The sequence below is a fragment of the Colossoma macropomum genome, unplaced genomic scaffold (genome assembly GCF_904425465.1).
Source record: "Colossoma macropomum unplaced genomic scaffold, Colossoma_macropomum, whole genome shotgun sequence".
NCBI classification, from domain to species: domain Eukaryota; kingdom Metazoa; phylum Chordata; class Actinopteri; order Characiformes; family Serrasalmidae; genus Colossoma; species Colossoma macropomum.
In genome coordinates this window covers 53,938-74,176 of record NW_023496042.1, presented here as the reverse complement: position 1 = coordinate 74,176, position 20,239 = coordinate 53,938, and the positions used below count along the sequence as shown (strand labels likewise).

General features: G+C 37.0%; 2 protein-coding genes and 1 long non-coding RNA gene across 3 annotated transcripts; all 3 read left to right on the top strand.

Moving 5' to 3' along the window:
- The first annotated feature begins 245 nt into the window (after nucleotides 1–245).
- Nucleotides 246–7,856, top strand: LOC118804341 (macrophage mannose receptor 1-like). Its single transcript, XM_036564827.1, has 6 exons — nucleotides 246–324; nucleotides 3,156–3,197; nucleotides 4,580–4,969; nucleotides 5,158–5,512; nucleotides 7,134–7,496; nucleotides 7,587–7,856. Exons 3-6 carry the CDS (start codon nucleotides 4,928–4,930, stop codon nucleotides 7,589–7,591), a joined length of 765 nt encoding a protein of 254 aa, XP_036420720.1. The 5' UTR covers nucleotides 246–324; nucleotides 3,156–3,197; nucleotides 4,580–4,927; the 3' UTR covers nucleotides 7,592–7,856.
- Nucleotides 7,857–10,618: 2,762 nt separating this feature from the next.
- LOC118804343 lies at nucleotides 10,619–16,549 on the top strand. The gene is made up of 3 exons (XR_005006977.1): nucleotides 10,619–10,723; nucleotides 16,088–16,129; nucleotides 16,524–16,549. It is a non-coding gene; the product is annotated as an uncharacterized LOC118804343 (long non-coding RNA).
- Nucleotides 16,550–17,102: 553 nt separating this feature from the next.
- LOC118804342 (macrophage mannose receptor 1-like) lies at nucleotides 17,103–19,551 on the top strand (the record flags this gene model as incomplete). The annotated part of the gene is made up of 2 exons (XM_036564828.1): nucleotides 17,103–17,424; nucleotides 19,112–19,551. Coding segments are annotated over 2 exons (690 nt in total), but the record flags the coding sequence as incomplete, so codon positions are not given.
- Between the last annotated feature and the right edge of the window lie 688 nt (nucleotides 19,552–20,239).

The following is a 20,239-nucleotide window of genomic DNA, read 5'->3' as shown; positions in this document are numbered from 1 at the left end:
ACTACTGGTCACAGTTTCAGTGCCTACGGGGCCACAACACACTTTGCATGACTACATATCTATAGAATCTTTGATTAAAGTTAAAAACAAAAAGGTCTCTGTCTTTGACTATGTGTTGACAGACATTCATGCAAAGCATGTTATGGCCCCACAGTCACTGAAACTGTAACCTGTAGTGTGGTTCAGATAACATCAGTCACATGACACAGATGGGAGGGGTTAAAGTTGAAAGAGATGTACAGAGATGACAGTGTATGAACTCATATGGTGAAGAGAAGCAAACCGAAGTGCATGAAGAGTGGAAACTGAAGAACAAGCGCACAGGTAGGATTCACATTCACTGACTAACTTTTTATTTACTTTTTTAGTGTTTATAGTGGAAATGAAGACAGGTTAATGTGGTTTGTGTGATAAAATCAATGCAAGACTACACCTTATCAAGACCATGCAAAGACCAAGTCAAGAATAAGTCCAAATTTGAAGACAACCAAGTAAAGATCAAGACCCAAAAACACCTAATCCTCTTCAAGATCAACTTTAACTAGTCTTTAAGTGCTTCCAGTCAAGATTTCTTTGTCAGTTTAAATAGGGAAAACAGGACTAAAGCTCACAATTCTACAGTAATTACTTTGTTATTATAGTTTTGTAATGAATTACATTTCTATTCAATTTACATTCTGTATCAAAGGATTCATATCTGCACCTCTAGGATATTTTTCAGTTTGTTTTATGTCTGGAAATGACTCAAACATGGCAAAAAAATGTCTATATTGTTATTTGCATATTTCTTTGAGTATTCTCATATTTTGTAGTATTTGAATAGTTTCAGCATGATAGCTGACTTTTAGATTATCTTAAGTAAATTTTAATTAAAGAAACTGAATTTAAAACTTACTAGATTTGACCAAAATGGTATAGGCATGGTTGGATATGTGCTGGAACTCACTGGAACCACATTCCAGGAGTGAAAGTCTAGATGAAACAGCTCTGACCTGAAAAATCTATATTTACATGGGAATCATGTAGAGCTATTGTACTCTGCAGTGTCTGAATGAAGTGAAGTGTTTGTTGAACACACCTCAAGTTCAGCCTATTTAGCCAATGGGAAATCAAACTGGTCTGCCCACCTGATCTCCATTGGTCAGTACATTGTGTATATTTGTAACATGAAAGCAGTCATGAACTCCACAACTGTAACAAAAATAGAGATTTTCATTTGTATATCTTGTCTACTTAATGTAATTAACTGCAATTCACAGTAGCTGTATTGTCTGCCTGTTTTGTTGGTCTCTCAGTGTTTTCTTCCTTCAGTAGCATTGATGGAATAGATTATGTGATGCTAATGTTTATGATTTACAACACCAGAAGATTGATTTTCATCTTTGTAAGTAATCAATCAAGCAGGATTGTTTAATATGAAGAAAAGTGCAGCTGTGCTGTCCATTTTATGTCAGTACCGATATATCTGTTCAAAATTTTGCTTGATTATGGATTTTTTTATGGTTAAAAATTTCCATCAGTTTAAAATCTCCTCTGTAATTTAGAATATTATTTAATGCAACATAAATGTAAGATAATGACTGGTAGTGAGCTAAACTGGCATGATATGAGCCATTCAGTTCAGTATGTAGATATTTACTTATGTATAATAAATGTTTTTGACAGCCTAGATCACTTCATGAAAAATAAGTTATAAAAATGGCTGCTTTGGCAAGCTTTTGATATGTTGTTGGTTTTTTTCAATGGTTAAAAACTTGTTTGGATTCCTAAATATTATTTAGTTTAGCAGTACTTTCTAAGAAAGTCCAACTAAATTGCATGCTTTTATATGGTGCTCTTAGTTTTATTTTCCAAAAAAAAAAACTTATTTTATCAACCAAGTCAGTGATGTTTTAAACATTAAGAGAGCGAGGTTTTCTTTGTTTTTTTTCTAGCTGCTCTTAATAAAATTCTGTTTTTTGTAAAAAAAAATGGAATTTCTGTCTGTATTTGTATCTAAATGTAAAAAATAACATTTAGTTGCAAAGAAACTGTACTAAAAAAGGAGAATTTCTGGTGTTTAATGTAAATCAAAGGATTTACATTTATACTCATAAGTATCTGATTTTAAGATTATATGCAGAATTAGAATTTTTCTTTATACTTGCAGCTTTAACATAAAGAAGGAAGTGTATTAAATTACATTTTATTAAAGTCCAAAACAATGGGAAATGTGTCAAGTACTTCAACACTACTACTACTACAAATATTTGTAACAATGTGATATTCACAAATATGTACAGCGCTCTGAAAAAAAAATGTGCTCCTCACCCAATTAAAAAATGCAAGACTACACCTTATAAAGACCATGCAAAGACCAACTGTGCCTGAGCTTAAGGTCACATACTGATGGGCAAGCATTTTGCTTTTTTATTTTCCTCATAGCAAAATCCATGGTTCCATCAATTATGACGAGTCACTGAGGTCCTGCTGAAGCAGGCCATCACACTACCACCGCCATGTTCGACTGCTGATATGAAGTCCTTATGGTGGAATGCAGTGTTAGCTTTTCACCAGATGTAATGAGACCCATGGCTTCCAAAAATGTCCACCTTTGACTCATTAGTCCACAGAATATTATCCCAAAAGTCTTGATGGTCATCTAGATGTTTGTTGGCAAATGTGGGGCGGGCTTTGTGTTCTTTTTGCTAAGGCTGTGGTTTGTGTCCTGCAACTCTCCCATGGATGACACTTTCTGTGTTCTTATTGTGGAGTCAAGTGAGGCCTGCAGTTCTTTAGATGTTCATCTGGGTAGTTTTTTGAGCTCCTGAATGAGTCTTTGATGTGCTCTTGGTGAAATTTTGGCAGGCTGGCCTCTCCTGGGAAGGTTCACCACTGTTCCAAGTTTTCTCCATTTGTGGATAATGGCTCTCACTGTGGTTTGCTGGAGTCCCAGAGCCTTAGCAATGGCTTTGTAACCCTTTCTAGACTGGGGGATTTCAATGACTTTGTATTGTATCTGTATTTGAATCTCTTTAGATCTTGCCATCATATGCTGACTTTGAGACCTTCTAGCCTGCTTCACATTGTCAGACAGGTTCTTTTTAAGTATTGAAATCATGACTGGGAGTGGCTAGTGAAACTGAACCTAATAGTCATTTTTTTTTTTTTTTCAGAAATGGATCCAAAATGGGTTTCTGTTGTCTTCCTCATCTCAGGTCAGTGTGTGTTTATGTGTCTTTAAGGCAGTTTATCAAGAAGAAGCATTTTTTGGTCTTCTTATTTTCATATTCTTAACTACTTTCTAAGAGTCTGAGCCACCTAATCAAATTGTTTCAAACTATTTATTTTAGCAATAAAAAACAGTTAACATACATAACCATCTAATTAAGCAAAAGAACACAAGAAGGAGAGTGTTATCGTGAAATATCATCACAATCGTGATGATATTCGCGATAACACGACCTTGAGCATTCTATTGCTTTTATGCAACAGTTAAATAAATAAAGTAATAAATAAATAAATTGGGCTGTGAATGTGGCATTTAATATGTTTTAATGTTAGCAATTCCTTCCGCCAAATTATAGTTCCTTAACAAGCAGCTTGTTGCTACTTCAGAGTAACGAGCTCCGCCCACTTACTGCACAGCTGGCAGTTCGTTCTCTGGCTCATTACACAAAATTCCCAAACTGTCACCACTGAGCAGCTTTTCAGTCGGCAGCTGTGACAGAAGAACAGCTAAACAACCTGGAATTAGCCAGAAATGAACCGAATACCATTCGCCAAACGTGTAGTCTGATCTTCAGAGTCTGACCAAATCGGATTGAGCCATAAAACTGCCACAATATCAAGTTTAGCTCAGTTGAAGCCTATCCCAGCTGTCTTTGAGCGGAAGGCAGGATACACCCTGGACAGGTTACCAGTCCATCACAGGGCAGACAGACAGACATACACATTCACACACACACACTCACACCTAGGGGCAATTTACAATGTCTGAGTGATACAGTGTTTGTGAAAAAAATGTGATGTTATGGCGAAATAACAGCATGGTTACAACGCTTCTCAACCAATCAGCTTGCGTGGTCAGAACTAACTGCTGTATAATATTGGAATACAAACTGAAAACCATAAATACAGTAAAAAGTTATGATATTTTCTAGATACTTTATAATCTGGTTTGAAGAACACAAGTTTACTTCTGGATGTCTTTTTGATGCCCCCAGACATCTTACAGATTTTATCAAATTAATCACCAGCACAGTTCATTTTAGAAAGAATTAGTTAGCCAGAACATGTACTGGATGATAACTACCTGATGTTAACTACAAATAACACTGGACTGCCATGAATTGAGGTTTGGAAATGGTTCAAAAAACATATTAGTTTATATAAAATCACTACTTTTTAATTAACATTATCTTTACTTATTCTAGTCTTCATTTAGAGCAAGTAGACACCTACTGGCCAGTTAAATATATTTTTCTCTTTTGCACAGTACTGAGGTTCCCCCTGCCCCCTGCAACCCAGAAGGATAAGCAGTTTAGAAAATGTGTGTGTGTGTGTGTGATAATGAGCCTCTTTCTCATGTTCTTCACAGCTGTCTGTGGTGTATCTGCATACGTTCCTCATCGGTATCACTTTGTGAATGAGAATAAAAACTGGACTGAAGCTCAGAGCTACTGCAGACAGAACTACACTGATCTGGCCACCATCAACAACATGGAGGAGATGAAGAAGCTGAATGCTACTCTGAACAACAAACCTAGTAGCCCTGTTTGGATTGGTCTAGTCAGAGGGAACACTGGGAAATGGCTGTGGTCTCTAGCAGATGAAAGTTTCTACAGGGAGGGAGACACGTACAGAAACTGGAACAGTGGAGAGCCAAACAATAATCCGTGGAAACAATACTATGTAGCAGTGAAGAAGGATACTGGAACCTGGACTGATGAAAGCTATGATAAATCAAACACTTTTGTGTGTTATGACCGTAAGAACATATACATGTTAATGAATGACATTATCAGTTTATTAATGTGCTCTGTAAAATACTGAATCTGACTGCTCAAGATATGTGTGCTAATGTTCTTTTTTGGGAGATGAAATTAGAAACATAAAAAATGTAATAATTTATTTATTTTATAATTTTAACAACTGAACAATTTGACTGTCTTTCAGAAAACAAGACAAACAGTGCTAGATACATATTTGATTAATGAGACAAAGAGCTGGCGTGTTGCTCAGAGCTACTGCAGAGAACATTACACAGACCTAGCCAGTGTGAGGAACCAGACTGAGAACGAAGAGATCTGGAAATCTGCAACACATTCAATTACTGGTGTAGTTTGGATCGGCCTGTTCAATGACTCCTGGACGTGGTCAGATCAAAGTAACTCCTCATTCAGAAACTGGCCATCTAACCAGCCATTTAGTCAGGACTGGCAGCAGAACTGTGCTGCAGTGTCAATGACTGACCAGGGTCTTTGGCGTGATGTGAACTGCGAAACAAAGAACCCTTTCATCTGCCATGAGAGTGAGTTATTTTTCACTGATTCAAAATGTATTCAGTTTAGTTGGTTTACCTTCTGAATTGAATTTGTTATCGTTTACTGCAAAACCCTCTGCTAAACTCTTTTTTCTTATCATATTGTATGTCATTGTGCAAAGATAAGGCCATATTCAGAGTTGTGTGTAGTTCTGAGATGATCGTGAAACACTGTTACTTAAATTTCAGACATTAAATCTATCATCAACAGCTCATAAAGTAGCTCATGTATGTGCAAATGTATGTGCTAAACAGAGGCATGTCTCATGTCTCAAAACCTGGCAATTAATTAAGCATTTTTCTTTTGCACAATATCTACCCCCATGAGGTGCTGCATTGTCCAACATGACATTCTGACCATTTACTGTAACCAACCTAAAATTCCTGTTTTTTGCTGATGTAAAACATACAAAAAGAAATGCAATATTTACACCACAGTTTAAAAATATGCATATTATAATATGCATGATCTTGCACGATTAAACTCATTAGTTAGACATACATTTATTTTCATAATGAAATAAAAAAAAATAAGTGAAATATTTCATTATGTAAATCAATATTTGAAATGCCATATAAAATTAAATATCAGTAGCAATTTCATTTTATGTTTTTACATTTAAATCACTGTCTGTTAAAACAAAACAACAAAAAAAACATTCATAATTCCTAAAAGCATGCAAAATTCAAAGCATTTTTATTTTTATTTTTCAGACTAAGTACCTATACAATTGAGCTGACATTTTAACTTGAAGTTAAGTATTAATTTCAAATGAAATTAACTAAATTAACAATAATAAAAATTCCCTCTATAGGATGTTTTTTTTTTATTTAGTATTCCTACATTTCTTTGTCCTTTTAGTGTCAAAGTGCCAAACAGGATGACATAAGAGAATCAGGCCCTTAGAGACAACTACACTAATAGAAACATAAAAACATATAAAAGGTATAAAGGTATAAAATTAACTACTTTCCAACATTTTCTAACTTTTATGTATGATTTGTAAGTTTCAGATTATCCAGTATTGTGATTAACAATCAGGGATGCAAATTTGGTTTGGTAAGTCGGTGGGGCCACTATAGGAAGGGCATATGGCCTACATACAGCAATTCAAACATAAAACTAGGTGACCTTGTTCACATACAGGTAGAGCTGAAATTTGCATCTCCTGGCCTTTATAATGATGTTTCTGAACAAGCCATAGCCCTACCAAGTCATATCCAGTCTAAAACCTTTGTTATTTGAGAGCTCAAATCCCTTCGGGTGTCCAAACTTTTGCATGGAGCCCCTTTCATTTTCATTTTAAACATAAATATAATTTAAATAGAAATAATATGTTAAGCTTGCCTAAAATGTTTACAAGAATGTTTCATCTTGATGCTTTTTTAGAGATCTGTTTATATTCTACTCACTTAACTATTCACAGAAACCAAACTTTTGCATGCAACTGTATTTCATGATTCCATTTATGTGCTTCTTTCTGTTTACTCGATTTACTGCGCATAAAGCACAAGTCACAGCGCACTGCATTGTTGACTATCACTAATTCTTCCCATCCCTGCATTATTGTGTATTATCTTGGTTTATCTTTTTCCTTTCTGCTTCCAGATAAGCTGATCTTGATCAATCAGAATCTGGCCTGGAGAGAAGCTCTGAGATACTGCAGAGTGAATCATGTGGATCTGGTCTCTGTTCACTCTGAGGAGATCCAGCTCTGGGTGAAGGAGGTGGCACAGAAAGCCTCCACTGAACATGTGTGGCTGGGTCTGCGTCACACCTGCACCCTCAGCCTCTGGTTCTGGTTGAGTGGAGAGTTTATTTGCTACCAGAACTGGGCCCCAGGTAGCAGGACAGGAGGAGAAGACTGCAGCTCTTTAGAGAGAACTGGAGCGGTGCAATCTAGAGGAGGTCAGCAGTGGGTCAGCCTGCCTGAGGACCAGAAACTCAACTTCATCTGCACCACCTATGAAGGTTAGTTACAGTGCATGAGTGTTACTGAAATATTGATGTAATTTGCATTTGTAAACTGTCTTTTTCGTCTTTCACTTCTCAACAATGAAGACTGAAACCAGGTGGATCCTCTTCCATAACCAGCATCAGCAGATCTACAGTTTTATCATTTTTATTTGCTTTTCTTGATAGCGAGGGTTGTATTAATCTACCAAAATTAATGTTTCATATAGTCCTGTGTTTTTAGTATGCAGATTTTACCTTTTTATACATCAAAGCTATAATAGACCTCATTCCTGAACCACGTCCAGAATGCAATATAATTTAAGCATCAATATTTCATAAAATAACTTTGAGTGTAAATTGTATGCCTGTCTTATCCACAAATTATATTTTTTTCTGTATACCTCTTTGTCTATTTTAATATGTAATAAAGAGATTTTATTCCAAGTGATTTTAGAGCATTTCTATTGGTCCATTTATCATGAAATTTACACATGACATAAAGGACTTCTGGCATGTTGAAGTCATGTAAAAACATTAAAAATTGACAAAAATGGAGACATATGTTATTTTTTTTTATGGACAGTGATGAGTTATTAATATATATATATATATATATATATATATATATATATATATATATATATATATACGACGAATAACATGGCCCAGATAATAAAGGAAAGTTTTCCCCATCTGTCAAAGCAGGACTCTAGTCATTCAGTCCATTCTAGACTTACCCTTGAATTTGCTTTCATGTCAGTGGTCAGAGATTTTGGTCATCGCTTGAGTGAAAGATCTGTTGGCCGCAGTGTTATTTTTAACACTGGCGCAGTATAATCTTTGAACATCTGCCTGCCCCGCTGCTGCAGCGAAGCTGCTTTGGATGATGCAGAGTGCACCCATGCCACAAGAGTGTCCAAGGACCCATCCTACACTAACAGAGAAGGTCCAGCTTGTCTTCTCGACAGAGTAAGGCGGCAATTTCACTTTCATGCATTCAGGTTTTGATGCCTTTTGATGAATAAGTTTAAAGCTCTTTTATAGATATATGTACATAAATACATACATACATATGTATCTTAAGCCCTACTTGTAAATACTATTCCAATAGTTGATTACATTATCTGAATTCTACATGCTTCTCCTTCAGTCAACTATATCACTGAAAATAGTTTGAATGTTGTTTATTTAGTGCAATAAATTTCCTTTTGATTGAAGCACCATTAGTGTAAGCATGTATATTGTATGTATTTTGTAAAGTAGTGTATGTATTTTGTATGCATAAAACAATTTCCTATGAGGCTGTATTTATAATCTTATCTTTTTCTACATAACTGTTTGCATTTTCTAATATCACTTGTAACTGAGATATTATTTCTGTCAGTTAAAATAAAGGTAAAAAGTTCATTTTAGTTCAAGTCTTTATAAGCTTCTCTTGGTCTCTATTCATTTATATAATCACAAGCACATGTCCTGTATGCTTCCACCCCCGACAGTCTATTTTAAGGAACGCATATTGGAGGCTTATTAAGATCTTGTTATTTATTCAATAAAGCCTGATTTAAACATTTGATTGATTTAAACATTCAGTCTTTAAGTAGCATTAAATGAAATATCTTTTAAATGCAAATAAGCTTGTAGTATGAGGGATTATATTGTAGTGACCTACAATTGGCTGTAGACATGCAGGAGGCATGGCCATGCAAAGCAGCATCGCGCAGGGCCTCATAGGTACACCCTTGACAATTTAATTTTCATAGCTGTTATTAGCACAGACATGTGGCTTGTGCTATTCTGTGCTGGGCTGTGGGCAGTTGGTGTGTTCTTTGTAGACTCCATGTTTGGACTTTGTATGGTGATAGGTGACCTGCCTGTTTGTGCACTTAGTGCATGTGAGCACAGCCAGTCACAGTAGAGATATGCCATCAGTCACCCACATTGCACTCCTCACCTCATCTTTGGGCCTTCATATGGCAGCTCCGGCCTCCAGCCTCGCAGTGTTAAGCATGGTGTCGAACTTCCTCGTGCCAGCTCTGGCCTCTAGCCTTGCCATGCTGGCCTCATCACTGAGCCTCACCAGGCCGTGTTCCCTGGAAAGTTTAATAAACTTTTGATTGTCACCAGATTCTGAGGTAAAATTGAAAAATAATTTTTTAAGCTTTTGTTGGCAGAATGGATGTGGTTGTAACAATTATTATGATGTTGTTTCACCATCCACCTCATTTTAAAAGTACTGAGCAGTAGACTTCAACGCAGCATATTTGCAAATGATCTCATAGGCACCTCTTTGTCCAAAATGAAATGCGACACACATGCAAAACACAGACTTTCCCTAAACTAACACATCACTGGCATTTCCGTGTGCAAAAAGACAGCCTGTTTGCTTGTCTGGTACATCAGTGGGGAACCTCAAATCCATCTAGACTTAATGATTTCTGCGAAATAAAAAAGTGTTATATTATTAATAGACCAATCAGAACATGATCCAATCAGATTTTTTTTTCCTTTGTGGTATCTTGGTTGACACAGTCAAGTAAACTCTCCCATAAAATTTTTCCCATGAAAAATGTTCATGTGGATTTCTTTTAGCTTATTGTAAATATACGGACAGAATCCCTCAGGGGGCACTAGCAGAAATAAGCATTATTGTAGAGTTCCTAGTTTCTGACCAAGTTTTATTATTTATTTCTTGAACTGAATGTCTAGCTATAATAGTCATGGTTCAGTACTGCTGAACATTAATATACAGATGCACCAAATGAAAAATACATTTGAAAAACTAGGGCTAGGAGATATATACACACTTCATTTTCCACTTCATGCATGTCTGTTTTTTTTTCTCTCATCTTGGTACATCTCTGTCCGCTTCAATCCCTCCCATCTGTGTCATCAGAATTCCTGCTAACTGATGTTATCTGAACCACACTACAGGATGGAGTTTCAGTGTCTACAGGACCATAACATGCTTTGCATGAATATATATAATCAGGAATTAAAATATAAAACAAAAGGTCGCTGTCTTTGACCATGTGTTGACAGAAATTCATGCAAAGTGTGTTGTGGCACTGAAACTGTAACCTGTAGTGTGGTTCAGATAATATCGGTTATCAGGAATTCTAATGACACAGATAGGAGGGGTTAAAGTGACAGAGATGTCCCGAGATGACAGTATACAGAGTCACGAGGTGAAGAGAAGCAAACCGAAGTGCATGAAGAGTGTAAACTGAAAAACAAACACTGAGGTAGGATTGACATTCACTGATTTAACATTAATTCAATTTCCCAGCATTTTATATATTATTTTAGTGTTTATAATGGAATCTGATATAGGTTAATGTGATTTTTGTGATGAAATGAGTATATGTAAACATAGGACTACGTACTGGGGCGGTAGAATAGATCATCTTGGTTAAGCCTAAGATAAGTCCAAGGCTACACCTTTTCATCACCATACAAAGACCAAGTCAAGATCAAGACCCAAAAACACCTAAACCTAGTCTTTAAATGTTTCCAGTCAGTATTTCTTAATATAACAGTTTCACTTGGAAAACAGGATTGAAGCTCATCTACAGTTATTACTGTGCTTTTATAGTTTTGTAATGCACTGCATTTCTATTCAGTTTACATTCTGTATTGATGGATTCATGTTTGCACCTCTGATATTTTTCAGTTTGTTTTATTGTGGAATTGACTCAAACATGGCAAAAATGTATATATTGTTATTGGCATATTTCTTAGAGTGTTCTCATATTTTGAAGAGTGTTTGAGTGTTTTCAGCATGCTAGCTGACTTTTAGATTATCTTAAGTAATGGTTCATTAAAGCAGCTTATTTTAAAAATTACTAGTTTTCAAAAACAATTATATTGACAGGGTTGAACACACTGGAACCACATTCCAGGAGTGAAAGTCCAGATGGAAAAGCTCAGATCTCAAAAATCTCTTCTTTATAGGGTAATCATGTAGAGCCATTGTACTCTGTTCTGAAGTGTTTTTATGAAGCCGAGTGTTTGCTGAACACACCTCAAGCTCAGCCAAGTCAGCCAATGGGAAATCAAACTGGTCTGCCCACCTGATCTCCATCTGTCAGTACATTCTGTATATTTATAACATGAAAGCCGTCAGTAAACTCAACAACTGCAACAAAAATACAGATTTTCATTTGGACATCTAGTCTACTTAATGTAAACCGGTATTCACAGTAACTGTAAAATGAAAACTGCCTGTTTTGTAGGATTGCGTATTTTTCTTCCTTCAGTAGCATTGATGGAATATATTATGTGATGTGAATGTGTATAATTTATAAACACATTTCCAAAAAAAGTTGAGCCGCTGTGCAGAACGTAGATAAAAATAGAATGCAATGATCTGCAAATCATATAAACCATATTTAAGACCACCTTTACTGTGTCACATCTTTTGGATAAAGCATTGGAGTGGGCTACTGTAGGGTTATGTCAGTTACAGGATTTGTCTTATGAGTAATTTCTGAAAGACTTTAAGACTGTATTTGACCATCCTCAAGATCGTGGTTTTAATAGAGAACTCTTGTGCAAGCTCAAACAAGGTAATTGCTCTATGGTTAAACTACACATACCGGTACAAGATCTTCAGATGCCCCTCAAGGTCACTGCGTTGGATGGAGGACCTGTTGGAGTGGATCCCATTTCTATTGTCACAGAACCTGGTTTAATAGAGACCACTTTTCTCCACAAAGAACCCATTTCATCCCCAGAACTTAGAATTAGACCAACCACCATAGAAAACCCAGAGACCACTCATTCCTCACCAATTCTCTCCAAATAGTCTGATCTTACAGAAGTGTTCAGTAAAATGCCACTGAACTCCCCCTCATCGTCCCTATGACTGCTCAGTGGACATCATAGAGGTGGCTACTTGCCCAAATCCCGTGTGTATATGAGTATATCGATTAGGCCCTAGGTCAAGGTTTTAGTCATCCATCCACTTCGCAACCAGATTCTTCTTTGTTAAGAAGAAGGATGGAGGTCTCAGACCCTGCATAGACTACTGTCCCCTCAATAACATCACCGAATATTCACTTTTTCTCTATCTCTGACTCCTTGTTGCACTAGAACAACTTTGTGGTGCCTGGTTTTCCCTAAATTAGACATGTGTAGCACTTACAACCTAGTACGTGTTAAAGAGGGGGATGAATGGAAGACGGCATTTATTATCACTAGAGGGCACTATGAGTACTCTGTCATGCCTTTCAGTTTAGCCAATGCCCCATCAGTTTCCAGTCTTTCATCAACAACGTTCTCCGTGACATGATAGGGAAAATCGTCATAGCATACATAAATGACATATTAATCTACTTCCCTGATTATAAAACACATGCAACAAATACATCAAGTTTTGAGTCGCTTACTTGAAAATGACCTGTTTGTCAAAGGTGAGAAATGGGAATTTCATCATTTCATCTCCAAAGAGTCTCCCTCCTCGGATATGTTATTAGTTCTCAGGGTGTTCTGATAGATCAGAAAGTTAAAGCTTTTGTCACTTCGCCTACCCCCCCAAACACACGGGTATCAAAGAATTGCAAAGATTCTTAGGATTTGCCAACATCCATAGAAGGTTTATTCATTATTTTAGCACAATTGCCGCTCCTCTCATAGCTCCACTAGCTAGAAGGAGCTGCTCACCAATTTTTGGTCCTCACTGACTATAAAAATCTACAATATCTACGTTCAGCTAAGCATCTCAACCCTAAACAATCTAGATGGTCTCTGTTTCTCTCCAGTTTAGTATTTCATACCACTCTGGTCCTCATAATTCAAAAGCCAATGCCCTGCCCCAGATTCATCAGAGCGTTCAGGAGAGAGAGATCCTGTCTGAGCCCAAGCCCATTCTCTCTTCCACTCTACAAATCTCATCCAACAAGCTCTGTGCCCGACCAATTTCTGGATCGATTGATAACAACTTGATAACTTCTACTTAATCGCTATTGGTGAAAGACTCTCAAGCAGAATATTCATAGGTTTGTAGCATCTTTTTCAATATGTGCACAGAGTAAAACCTCTAAAACACTCCCAGCTGGTAAATTCATTCCTTTGCCTGTATCAGAATGGCCATGTTCACACATTGTGATTGATCTTGTTACTGACTTGCCCCCTTCTGAGGGTTTTACCACTATACTCACCATAGTTGAGTTTCTCTAGAGAAGCAAGATTCATTACCTTTATATCTATACCTATTGCATTTGATACAGCCTTGTACACATCTTCTGAAATTATGGCATACCAGAAGACATCATTTCTGATCATGGACAATTCACCTCCTGAGTTTGGTCTGTTTTTTTGTTAACACTTAGGGATCAACGTCAGTCTCACCTCAGGTTATTTATCACAATCCAATGGACAGTGTGAAAGAGTTAATCAAGAGTTAGGAAAGTACCTCCGATCATTCAGCAATAGCAACCCATCAGACTAGTCCAGTCCGTTCCAGTAGCCCTACTTCCGTCCAGCACCGATACCGCTTTGGGTTTTCGCCCTGAGATGTCTCCGGTTGGGTAGGTGGTGGTCACTTGCACTTGCCCCCGTTACTCGGCCGTCCTGGGCTCCTTTGGGGGGTACTGTCACGCCTCCTTCCGACATGGCTCAGCCTACAACCAATGCTGTCGCTCGGGCCTACGTTTCCCAAAACCCCTTGCTGCTGTACGTGACCCAAGACAAACAGATCCATCACCGTTCCAGTTCACCAGATTTCTAATTACTCTCACCTGTTCCTTGTTCTTTGTGTTTGTTAGTTTAGTATATAAGCCCGGGCTTTAGCTTAGTTTCTCTGTGAAGTAATGTCACTCTCATGTGCGTTTGCACTGTGTTATTTTCTGGTACTCTGTGTATGATCTGTTTTCTGTTTGTGGCACGTTTCTAGTCTTGCCCCTTTGTTCTGTTCTGATATTCTGGTTTTCAACTCTTTGCTTCCCATTTACAGACTGTGATTTTGAAAATCCCCTTTGGTATTAAACTTTTGAACCCAAGCCTCTGCTGCAAGTGTCTGGTTCCATCTGCCACCATTACAATTGTAATGAAGGAAATGCATTAGATTTAACCATTTATTAGTGAAAGATAAAATCTATGAATGCAAAGTTCATATTTGTATGAAGTTGTATATTTTGTGTATATATGTACAAGATACAGGCATGCTTATGCATGCTTCAAATTAACAAAAAACACACACAAAAAAAAAAAAAACTTAGTTCCCTCAGTAAAACCACACTAATTCCTTCACATCCACCATCCTGGGCATCATATGATAGTCAAAGTTTTAATATCTGGGCAGAAACAGAAAAATCTGTGACCAGATATGGCAAGACCAATAATGGAGAACAAAACAAGCCAAAGACAATGGAAAACATGTCAAGAACAAGACGCAAGTACTTAAGCACTACTACTGCTAGATATGTTGCATTATTTGTTAATAGTGTGATATTAACAAAAATGTACTTTGTTGTGAATAAGTATTTGCACCTCACCTGACTTTGTTGTATTTTTGCTCATTTGTTACATTTAAATGTTTCACATGATCCAACTACATTTAATATAAGACAAAGACAACATGAGTAAACACATGAGTTTTGCAGCTTTTAAAATGATCATTCCATTTATTGAAGATAAAGATTCATAATAATAACCTAATAACTAGTTGTGACATGCTTGGCAGTAATAACTGCAATCAAACACTTGTGATAATGTTGTTATGATAAGTGATGAGTCTTTTACATCGCTGTGGAGGAATGTTAGCCCACTTGTGTTTGTAGAACTGTTCTAATTCAGCTACATTGGAGGGTTTTCAAGCATGAACTGCTTGTTTGAGGTCTTACCACAGCATCTCAATATGATTCAGGTCAGGACTTTGAATAGGCCATCCCAAAACCTTCATTTTGTTTCTTTTGAGCCAATCAGAGGTGGACTTGCTTTTGTGCTTTAGATCATTGTCCTGTTACATAACCAAACTGCACTTAAGCTTTAGGTCACTAATTGATGGGCAGACATTATCCTTCAGAATTTCCTGACATAGAGCAGAATTCATGGTTCCATCCTAGATGAGTCGGCAATGCGCTCTTGGTGAAAATTTGGTAGGTTGGTAAGATTTCACTACTGTTCCTAGTTTTTTTCTGTTTGTGGATAGTGGCTCTCACTGTGATTCACTGGAGTCCCAGAGCCTTAGCAATGGCTTTGTAATCCTTTCCAGACTGGTAGATTTCAATGACTTTGTTTCACATCTGTCTTTGAATCTCTTTAGAACCTGGTGTCATGTGCTGCTTTTGAGACCTTCTAGCCTGCTTCACATTGGCAGACAGTTTCTATTTAAGTGCTGTAATCATGCCTGGGAGTGGCTAGTACAATTGAACCCACTAATCACATAATTTTGGTTTATTTATTAGCTAAGGGAGCAATTACTTTTCCACATAGGGTCAAGTAGGGCTGAATAGCATTTTCCCTTCAATAAATGAAATAATCATTTATAAACAGCATTGTCTGTTTATTTGGGTTATCTTTGTCTAACAAAGTAGTTTGATGAAGGGGGAAATACTTGTTCACAGCACTGTGCAAAAAATGTACTTTCTTCTCTTCTTTTCTTTCAGAAATGGATCAGAAATGGGTTTCTGTTCTCTTCCTTATCTCAGGTCAGTGTGTGTATGTGTCTGTGTCTTTAAGGCAAAGAGTTTTTGAGAGTCCTCTTATTTTCTTACTCTTAAACAGTACTTTGCAAAAGTCTTAGCCACCTAATGAAATTGTTTGAAATGATTTACTAAAAAAAACAAAAAAACAAAAGAAAAACAAAAGACAGTTGACATACATAACCATCTAAACTGCCATTTGGAAATGATTCAACAAATACATTAATACATATAAAATCACTACTTGTTTTATTAACATTATGTTTACTTATTTTAATATTCATGGACAGCAAGTAAACACCTGTTGGCCAGTTAAATAGAATTTTACATGTTTGCTGTTTGTGTTCTACTCCAGTTTAACTTCACATGATAATGAGGCTCTTTCTCATGTTCTTCACAGCTGTCTGTGGTGTATCTGCATACATTCCTCATAGATATCACTTTGTGAATGAGAGTAAAACCTGGACTGAAGCTCAGAGCTACTGCAGACAGAACTACACTGATCTGGCCACCATCAACAACATGGAGGAGATGAAGAAGCTGAATATTACTCTGAAAGATAAAACTAGAAGCTTTGTGTGGATCGGTCTAGACAGAAGGAACACTGGGAAATGGCTGTGGTCTCTGGCAGATGAACATTTGTACAGGGAGGGAGACACTGGAACAGTGGAGAGCCAAACAATTATGCCAGGAAACAATACTATGTTGCAGTGAAGAACGACACTGGAACCTGGACTGATGAAAGCTATTATAAATCATATCCTTTTGTGTGTTATGATAGTAAGAACATATACATGTTAATGACACTGTCAGTTTATTAACTTAGTGTCTAAAATACTCAATTTGCTTAATATTTGTATCATTGTTGATTATAAAATTTGAAACATGAATAACGTAATTCATCCATTTTATCATTTTAAAAATCAATTAATTTGAATGTCTTTCAGAAAACAAGACAAACACTACTAAATACATATTTATCAATGAGACAAAGAGCTGGCAAGATGCTCAGAGCTACTGCAGAGAACATTACACAGACTTGGCCAGTGTGAGGAAGCAGACTGAGAACCAAGAGGTCTGGAAATTTAGAAACCATTCAATCACTGAATTTGTTTGGATTGGCCTGTTTAATGACACCTGGAAGTGGTCAGATCAGAGTAACTGCTCATTCAGATACTGGCCATCTAACCAGCCATTTAGTCTGGATTGGACTGAGAACTGTACTGCAGTGTCTATGACTGACCAGGGTCTCTGGCATGATGTGAACTGTTCAACACAAAACCCTTTCATCTGTCATGAGAGTGAGTAATATTTCACTTATTCAACTATTATTCAGTTTGGGTGGTTTACCTTCTGCATTGTATTTGTTATTGTTTACTGCAAAACCCATGGATGAACTCAAAGTTTTTCTTAGCATAGTGTATCTCATTGTGTGTAGTTTGGAGATGACCTTGAAACACTGGTATTCAAACCTCAGACTTGATAATTTTTTAAACATTTCTTTAAAAAAAAACAACAAAAAAAAAAAACAAAAAAAAACCCTTGCATAGTTTCTGGGTTACTAAGAAACCGTATTACAAAGTGTTACCAAAAAACTGTACTGAACTGTATGCTGCTATAAATAACTTCAATACCTCAGTAGCAGAGGGAGAAGTGGCTTAGAAGATGTGTGTGTGTGTGTGTGTGTGTGTGTGTGTGTGTGTGTGTGTGTGTGTGTGTGTATAGCATAAATTAAAAAGTGAGTATAGAACAGTAAATACATAGAGTGGCATGCAAAACACTGGGCACCCCAGGTCAGAATTCTGTTACTGTGAATATCTAAGCGAGTCACAGACAACCTGATTTCCAAAAGGCTTAAAAAAATGACACATTTAATATTTTACACAAGACTCCTTCTTTTTTCTATATTTTATAGTTTCAAAATAACAGAGATAAAAAAGAAAAAGGACCCAAAGCGAAAGGGCTTTTGAGATGTGTTTGGGATCATTATCTTGCTGTGGATGCCATTATATTTTCATCTTCAGCTTTTTTACAGATGGTGTGATGTTTGCTTCCAGAATTTGCTGGTAATTAATCAAATCCATTCTTCCTTCTAGCAGTGAAGTGGTCTCTGTGCCACTTGCTGCAATACAAGCATGATCAATCCACCCCTTGGCTTAATAGTTGCAGTGTTCTTTTCATGAAATTCAGCACCCTTTTTCTCCAAATATACTTTCCCATTTCAACCAGAAAGTCCTATTTTACCTTTATCAGTCCACAGGGCTTGTTTTCCCAAAATGCACCAGGTTTGTAGTAAAGTTAAATTTTGTAGTGAAGATGCAGGAAAGGTTTTCTTCTGAAGATTCTGAAGAAGGTCATATTTGCACATGTGTGCTGAACAGTAGAACAGTGCACCACCACTCCAGAATCTCCAAAGTATTTATAAAACTTTGAAATTTGCATCACCTGGTCTTTATAATGATGTATCTGAATAAGCCATAGCCCTACCAAGCTAATTAAGGTCTGAGACCTTGGTAAAAGTTACCTGAGAGCTCACATCTCTTGGGGTGACCAAACTTTATTTAAAAAATGTAAGAGTTCGATCCCTGGTGATGCTACAGCCATCCGTAGCCGGGAGTCCGAGAGAGCACAATTGGCCTCGCTCTCTCTGGGTGGGTGGAATGGCCCCTCCCTCTCCCCCATCACTCAGCGCGATGTTAGTCAGCGCGGGCGTCTGTTAGCTGACGTAACAATTTAAAAAAATTAATGACGTAAAAATTAGCATGCCACTGTATTCCATGATTCCATTTATAAATACAGTCATGACAGTCATTGTGCTTCTTTCTGTTTATTCCATTTACTGTGCATAAAAAAACACTTTATGATGAACACTTTATGATGAACTTCATGAGCAAGTCAAACAACATTGCATCGTTGACTATCACTAATTCTTCCTATCCCTGCGTTATTGTGTATTATCCCGGTTGACCTTTTTCCTTCTGCTTCCAGATAAGCTGATCTTGATCAATGAGACTCTGACCTGGAGAGAAGCTCTGAGATACTGCAGAGTGAATCATGTGGATCTGGTCTCAGTTCACTCTGAGGAGATCCAGCTCTGGGTGAAGGAGGTGGCACAGAAAGCCTCCACTGAACATGTGTGGCTGGGTCTGCGTCACACCTGCACCCTCAGCTTCTGGTTCTGGGTGAGTGGAGAGTCTATCTGCTACCAGAACTGGGCTCCAGGTAACGGGACAGGAGGAGAAGACTGCAGCCCTGTAGAGAGAACTGGAGTGGTGCAGTCTAGAGGAGGTCAGCAGTGGGTCAGCCTGCCTGAGGACCACAAACTCAACTTCATCTGCATTACCTATGAAGGTTAGTTACTGTGTGTGAGTGTTACTGGAATATTTAGGTAGATGCATTTGTAACCCCTATTTTTTTGTCTTTCTCTTCCCAACAATGAAGACTGAAACCAGGTGGTTCCTCTTCCATAACCATCATCAGCAGATCTACAGTTTTATACTTTTTATTTGTTTTTCTTGATAGTGAGAGTTATACTGGTCTACCAACATAAACGTTTCATGTAGTCCTGTGTGTTTGGTATGTGGATTTTACCTTTTTTATCCATCTAAGTTACAGTGGACCTCATTTCTGAACCACGACTAGAATGCAGTAACATTTGAGCATCAATAGTTTAGAACTTTTAGCGTAAACTGTATGTTTTATTTCTTATCCATACATAACTTTCTATGAGTCTGTGTGTATAATTATATTTTTTCTGTATACATGTTTATCGATTATACTTTGTTATTATAGGGAATATCAATTGTACTTTCCTCATTATTTCTGTCAGTTTTCATAAATGTAAGAAGCTCATTTCAGTTCAAGTCTTTATAAGCGTATTTTGGTCTCTGTCCATTATTATACCTTATTGTTATTTGTTCAATAAAGCCTTAATTAGACCATTGTAAGTGTTGTTTTTTGTAACTCTGCATTCATTTTTTTTATCATCTTGAACTGTATCATTATAAAACTAGAGGCCTTTTGTTTGAAAATAATTGCATTATTAGTCAAATCTCTCATCTCAATCTCTCAATAAACTTTTTGTTAATGCCTTGTTATCCAAATTAATGAGCATGA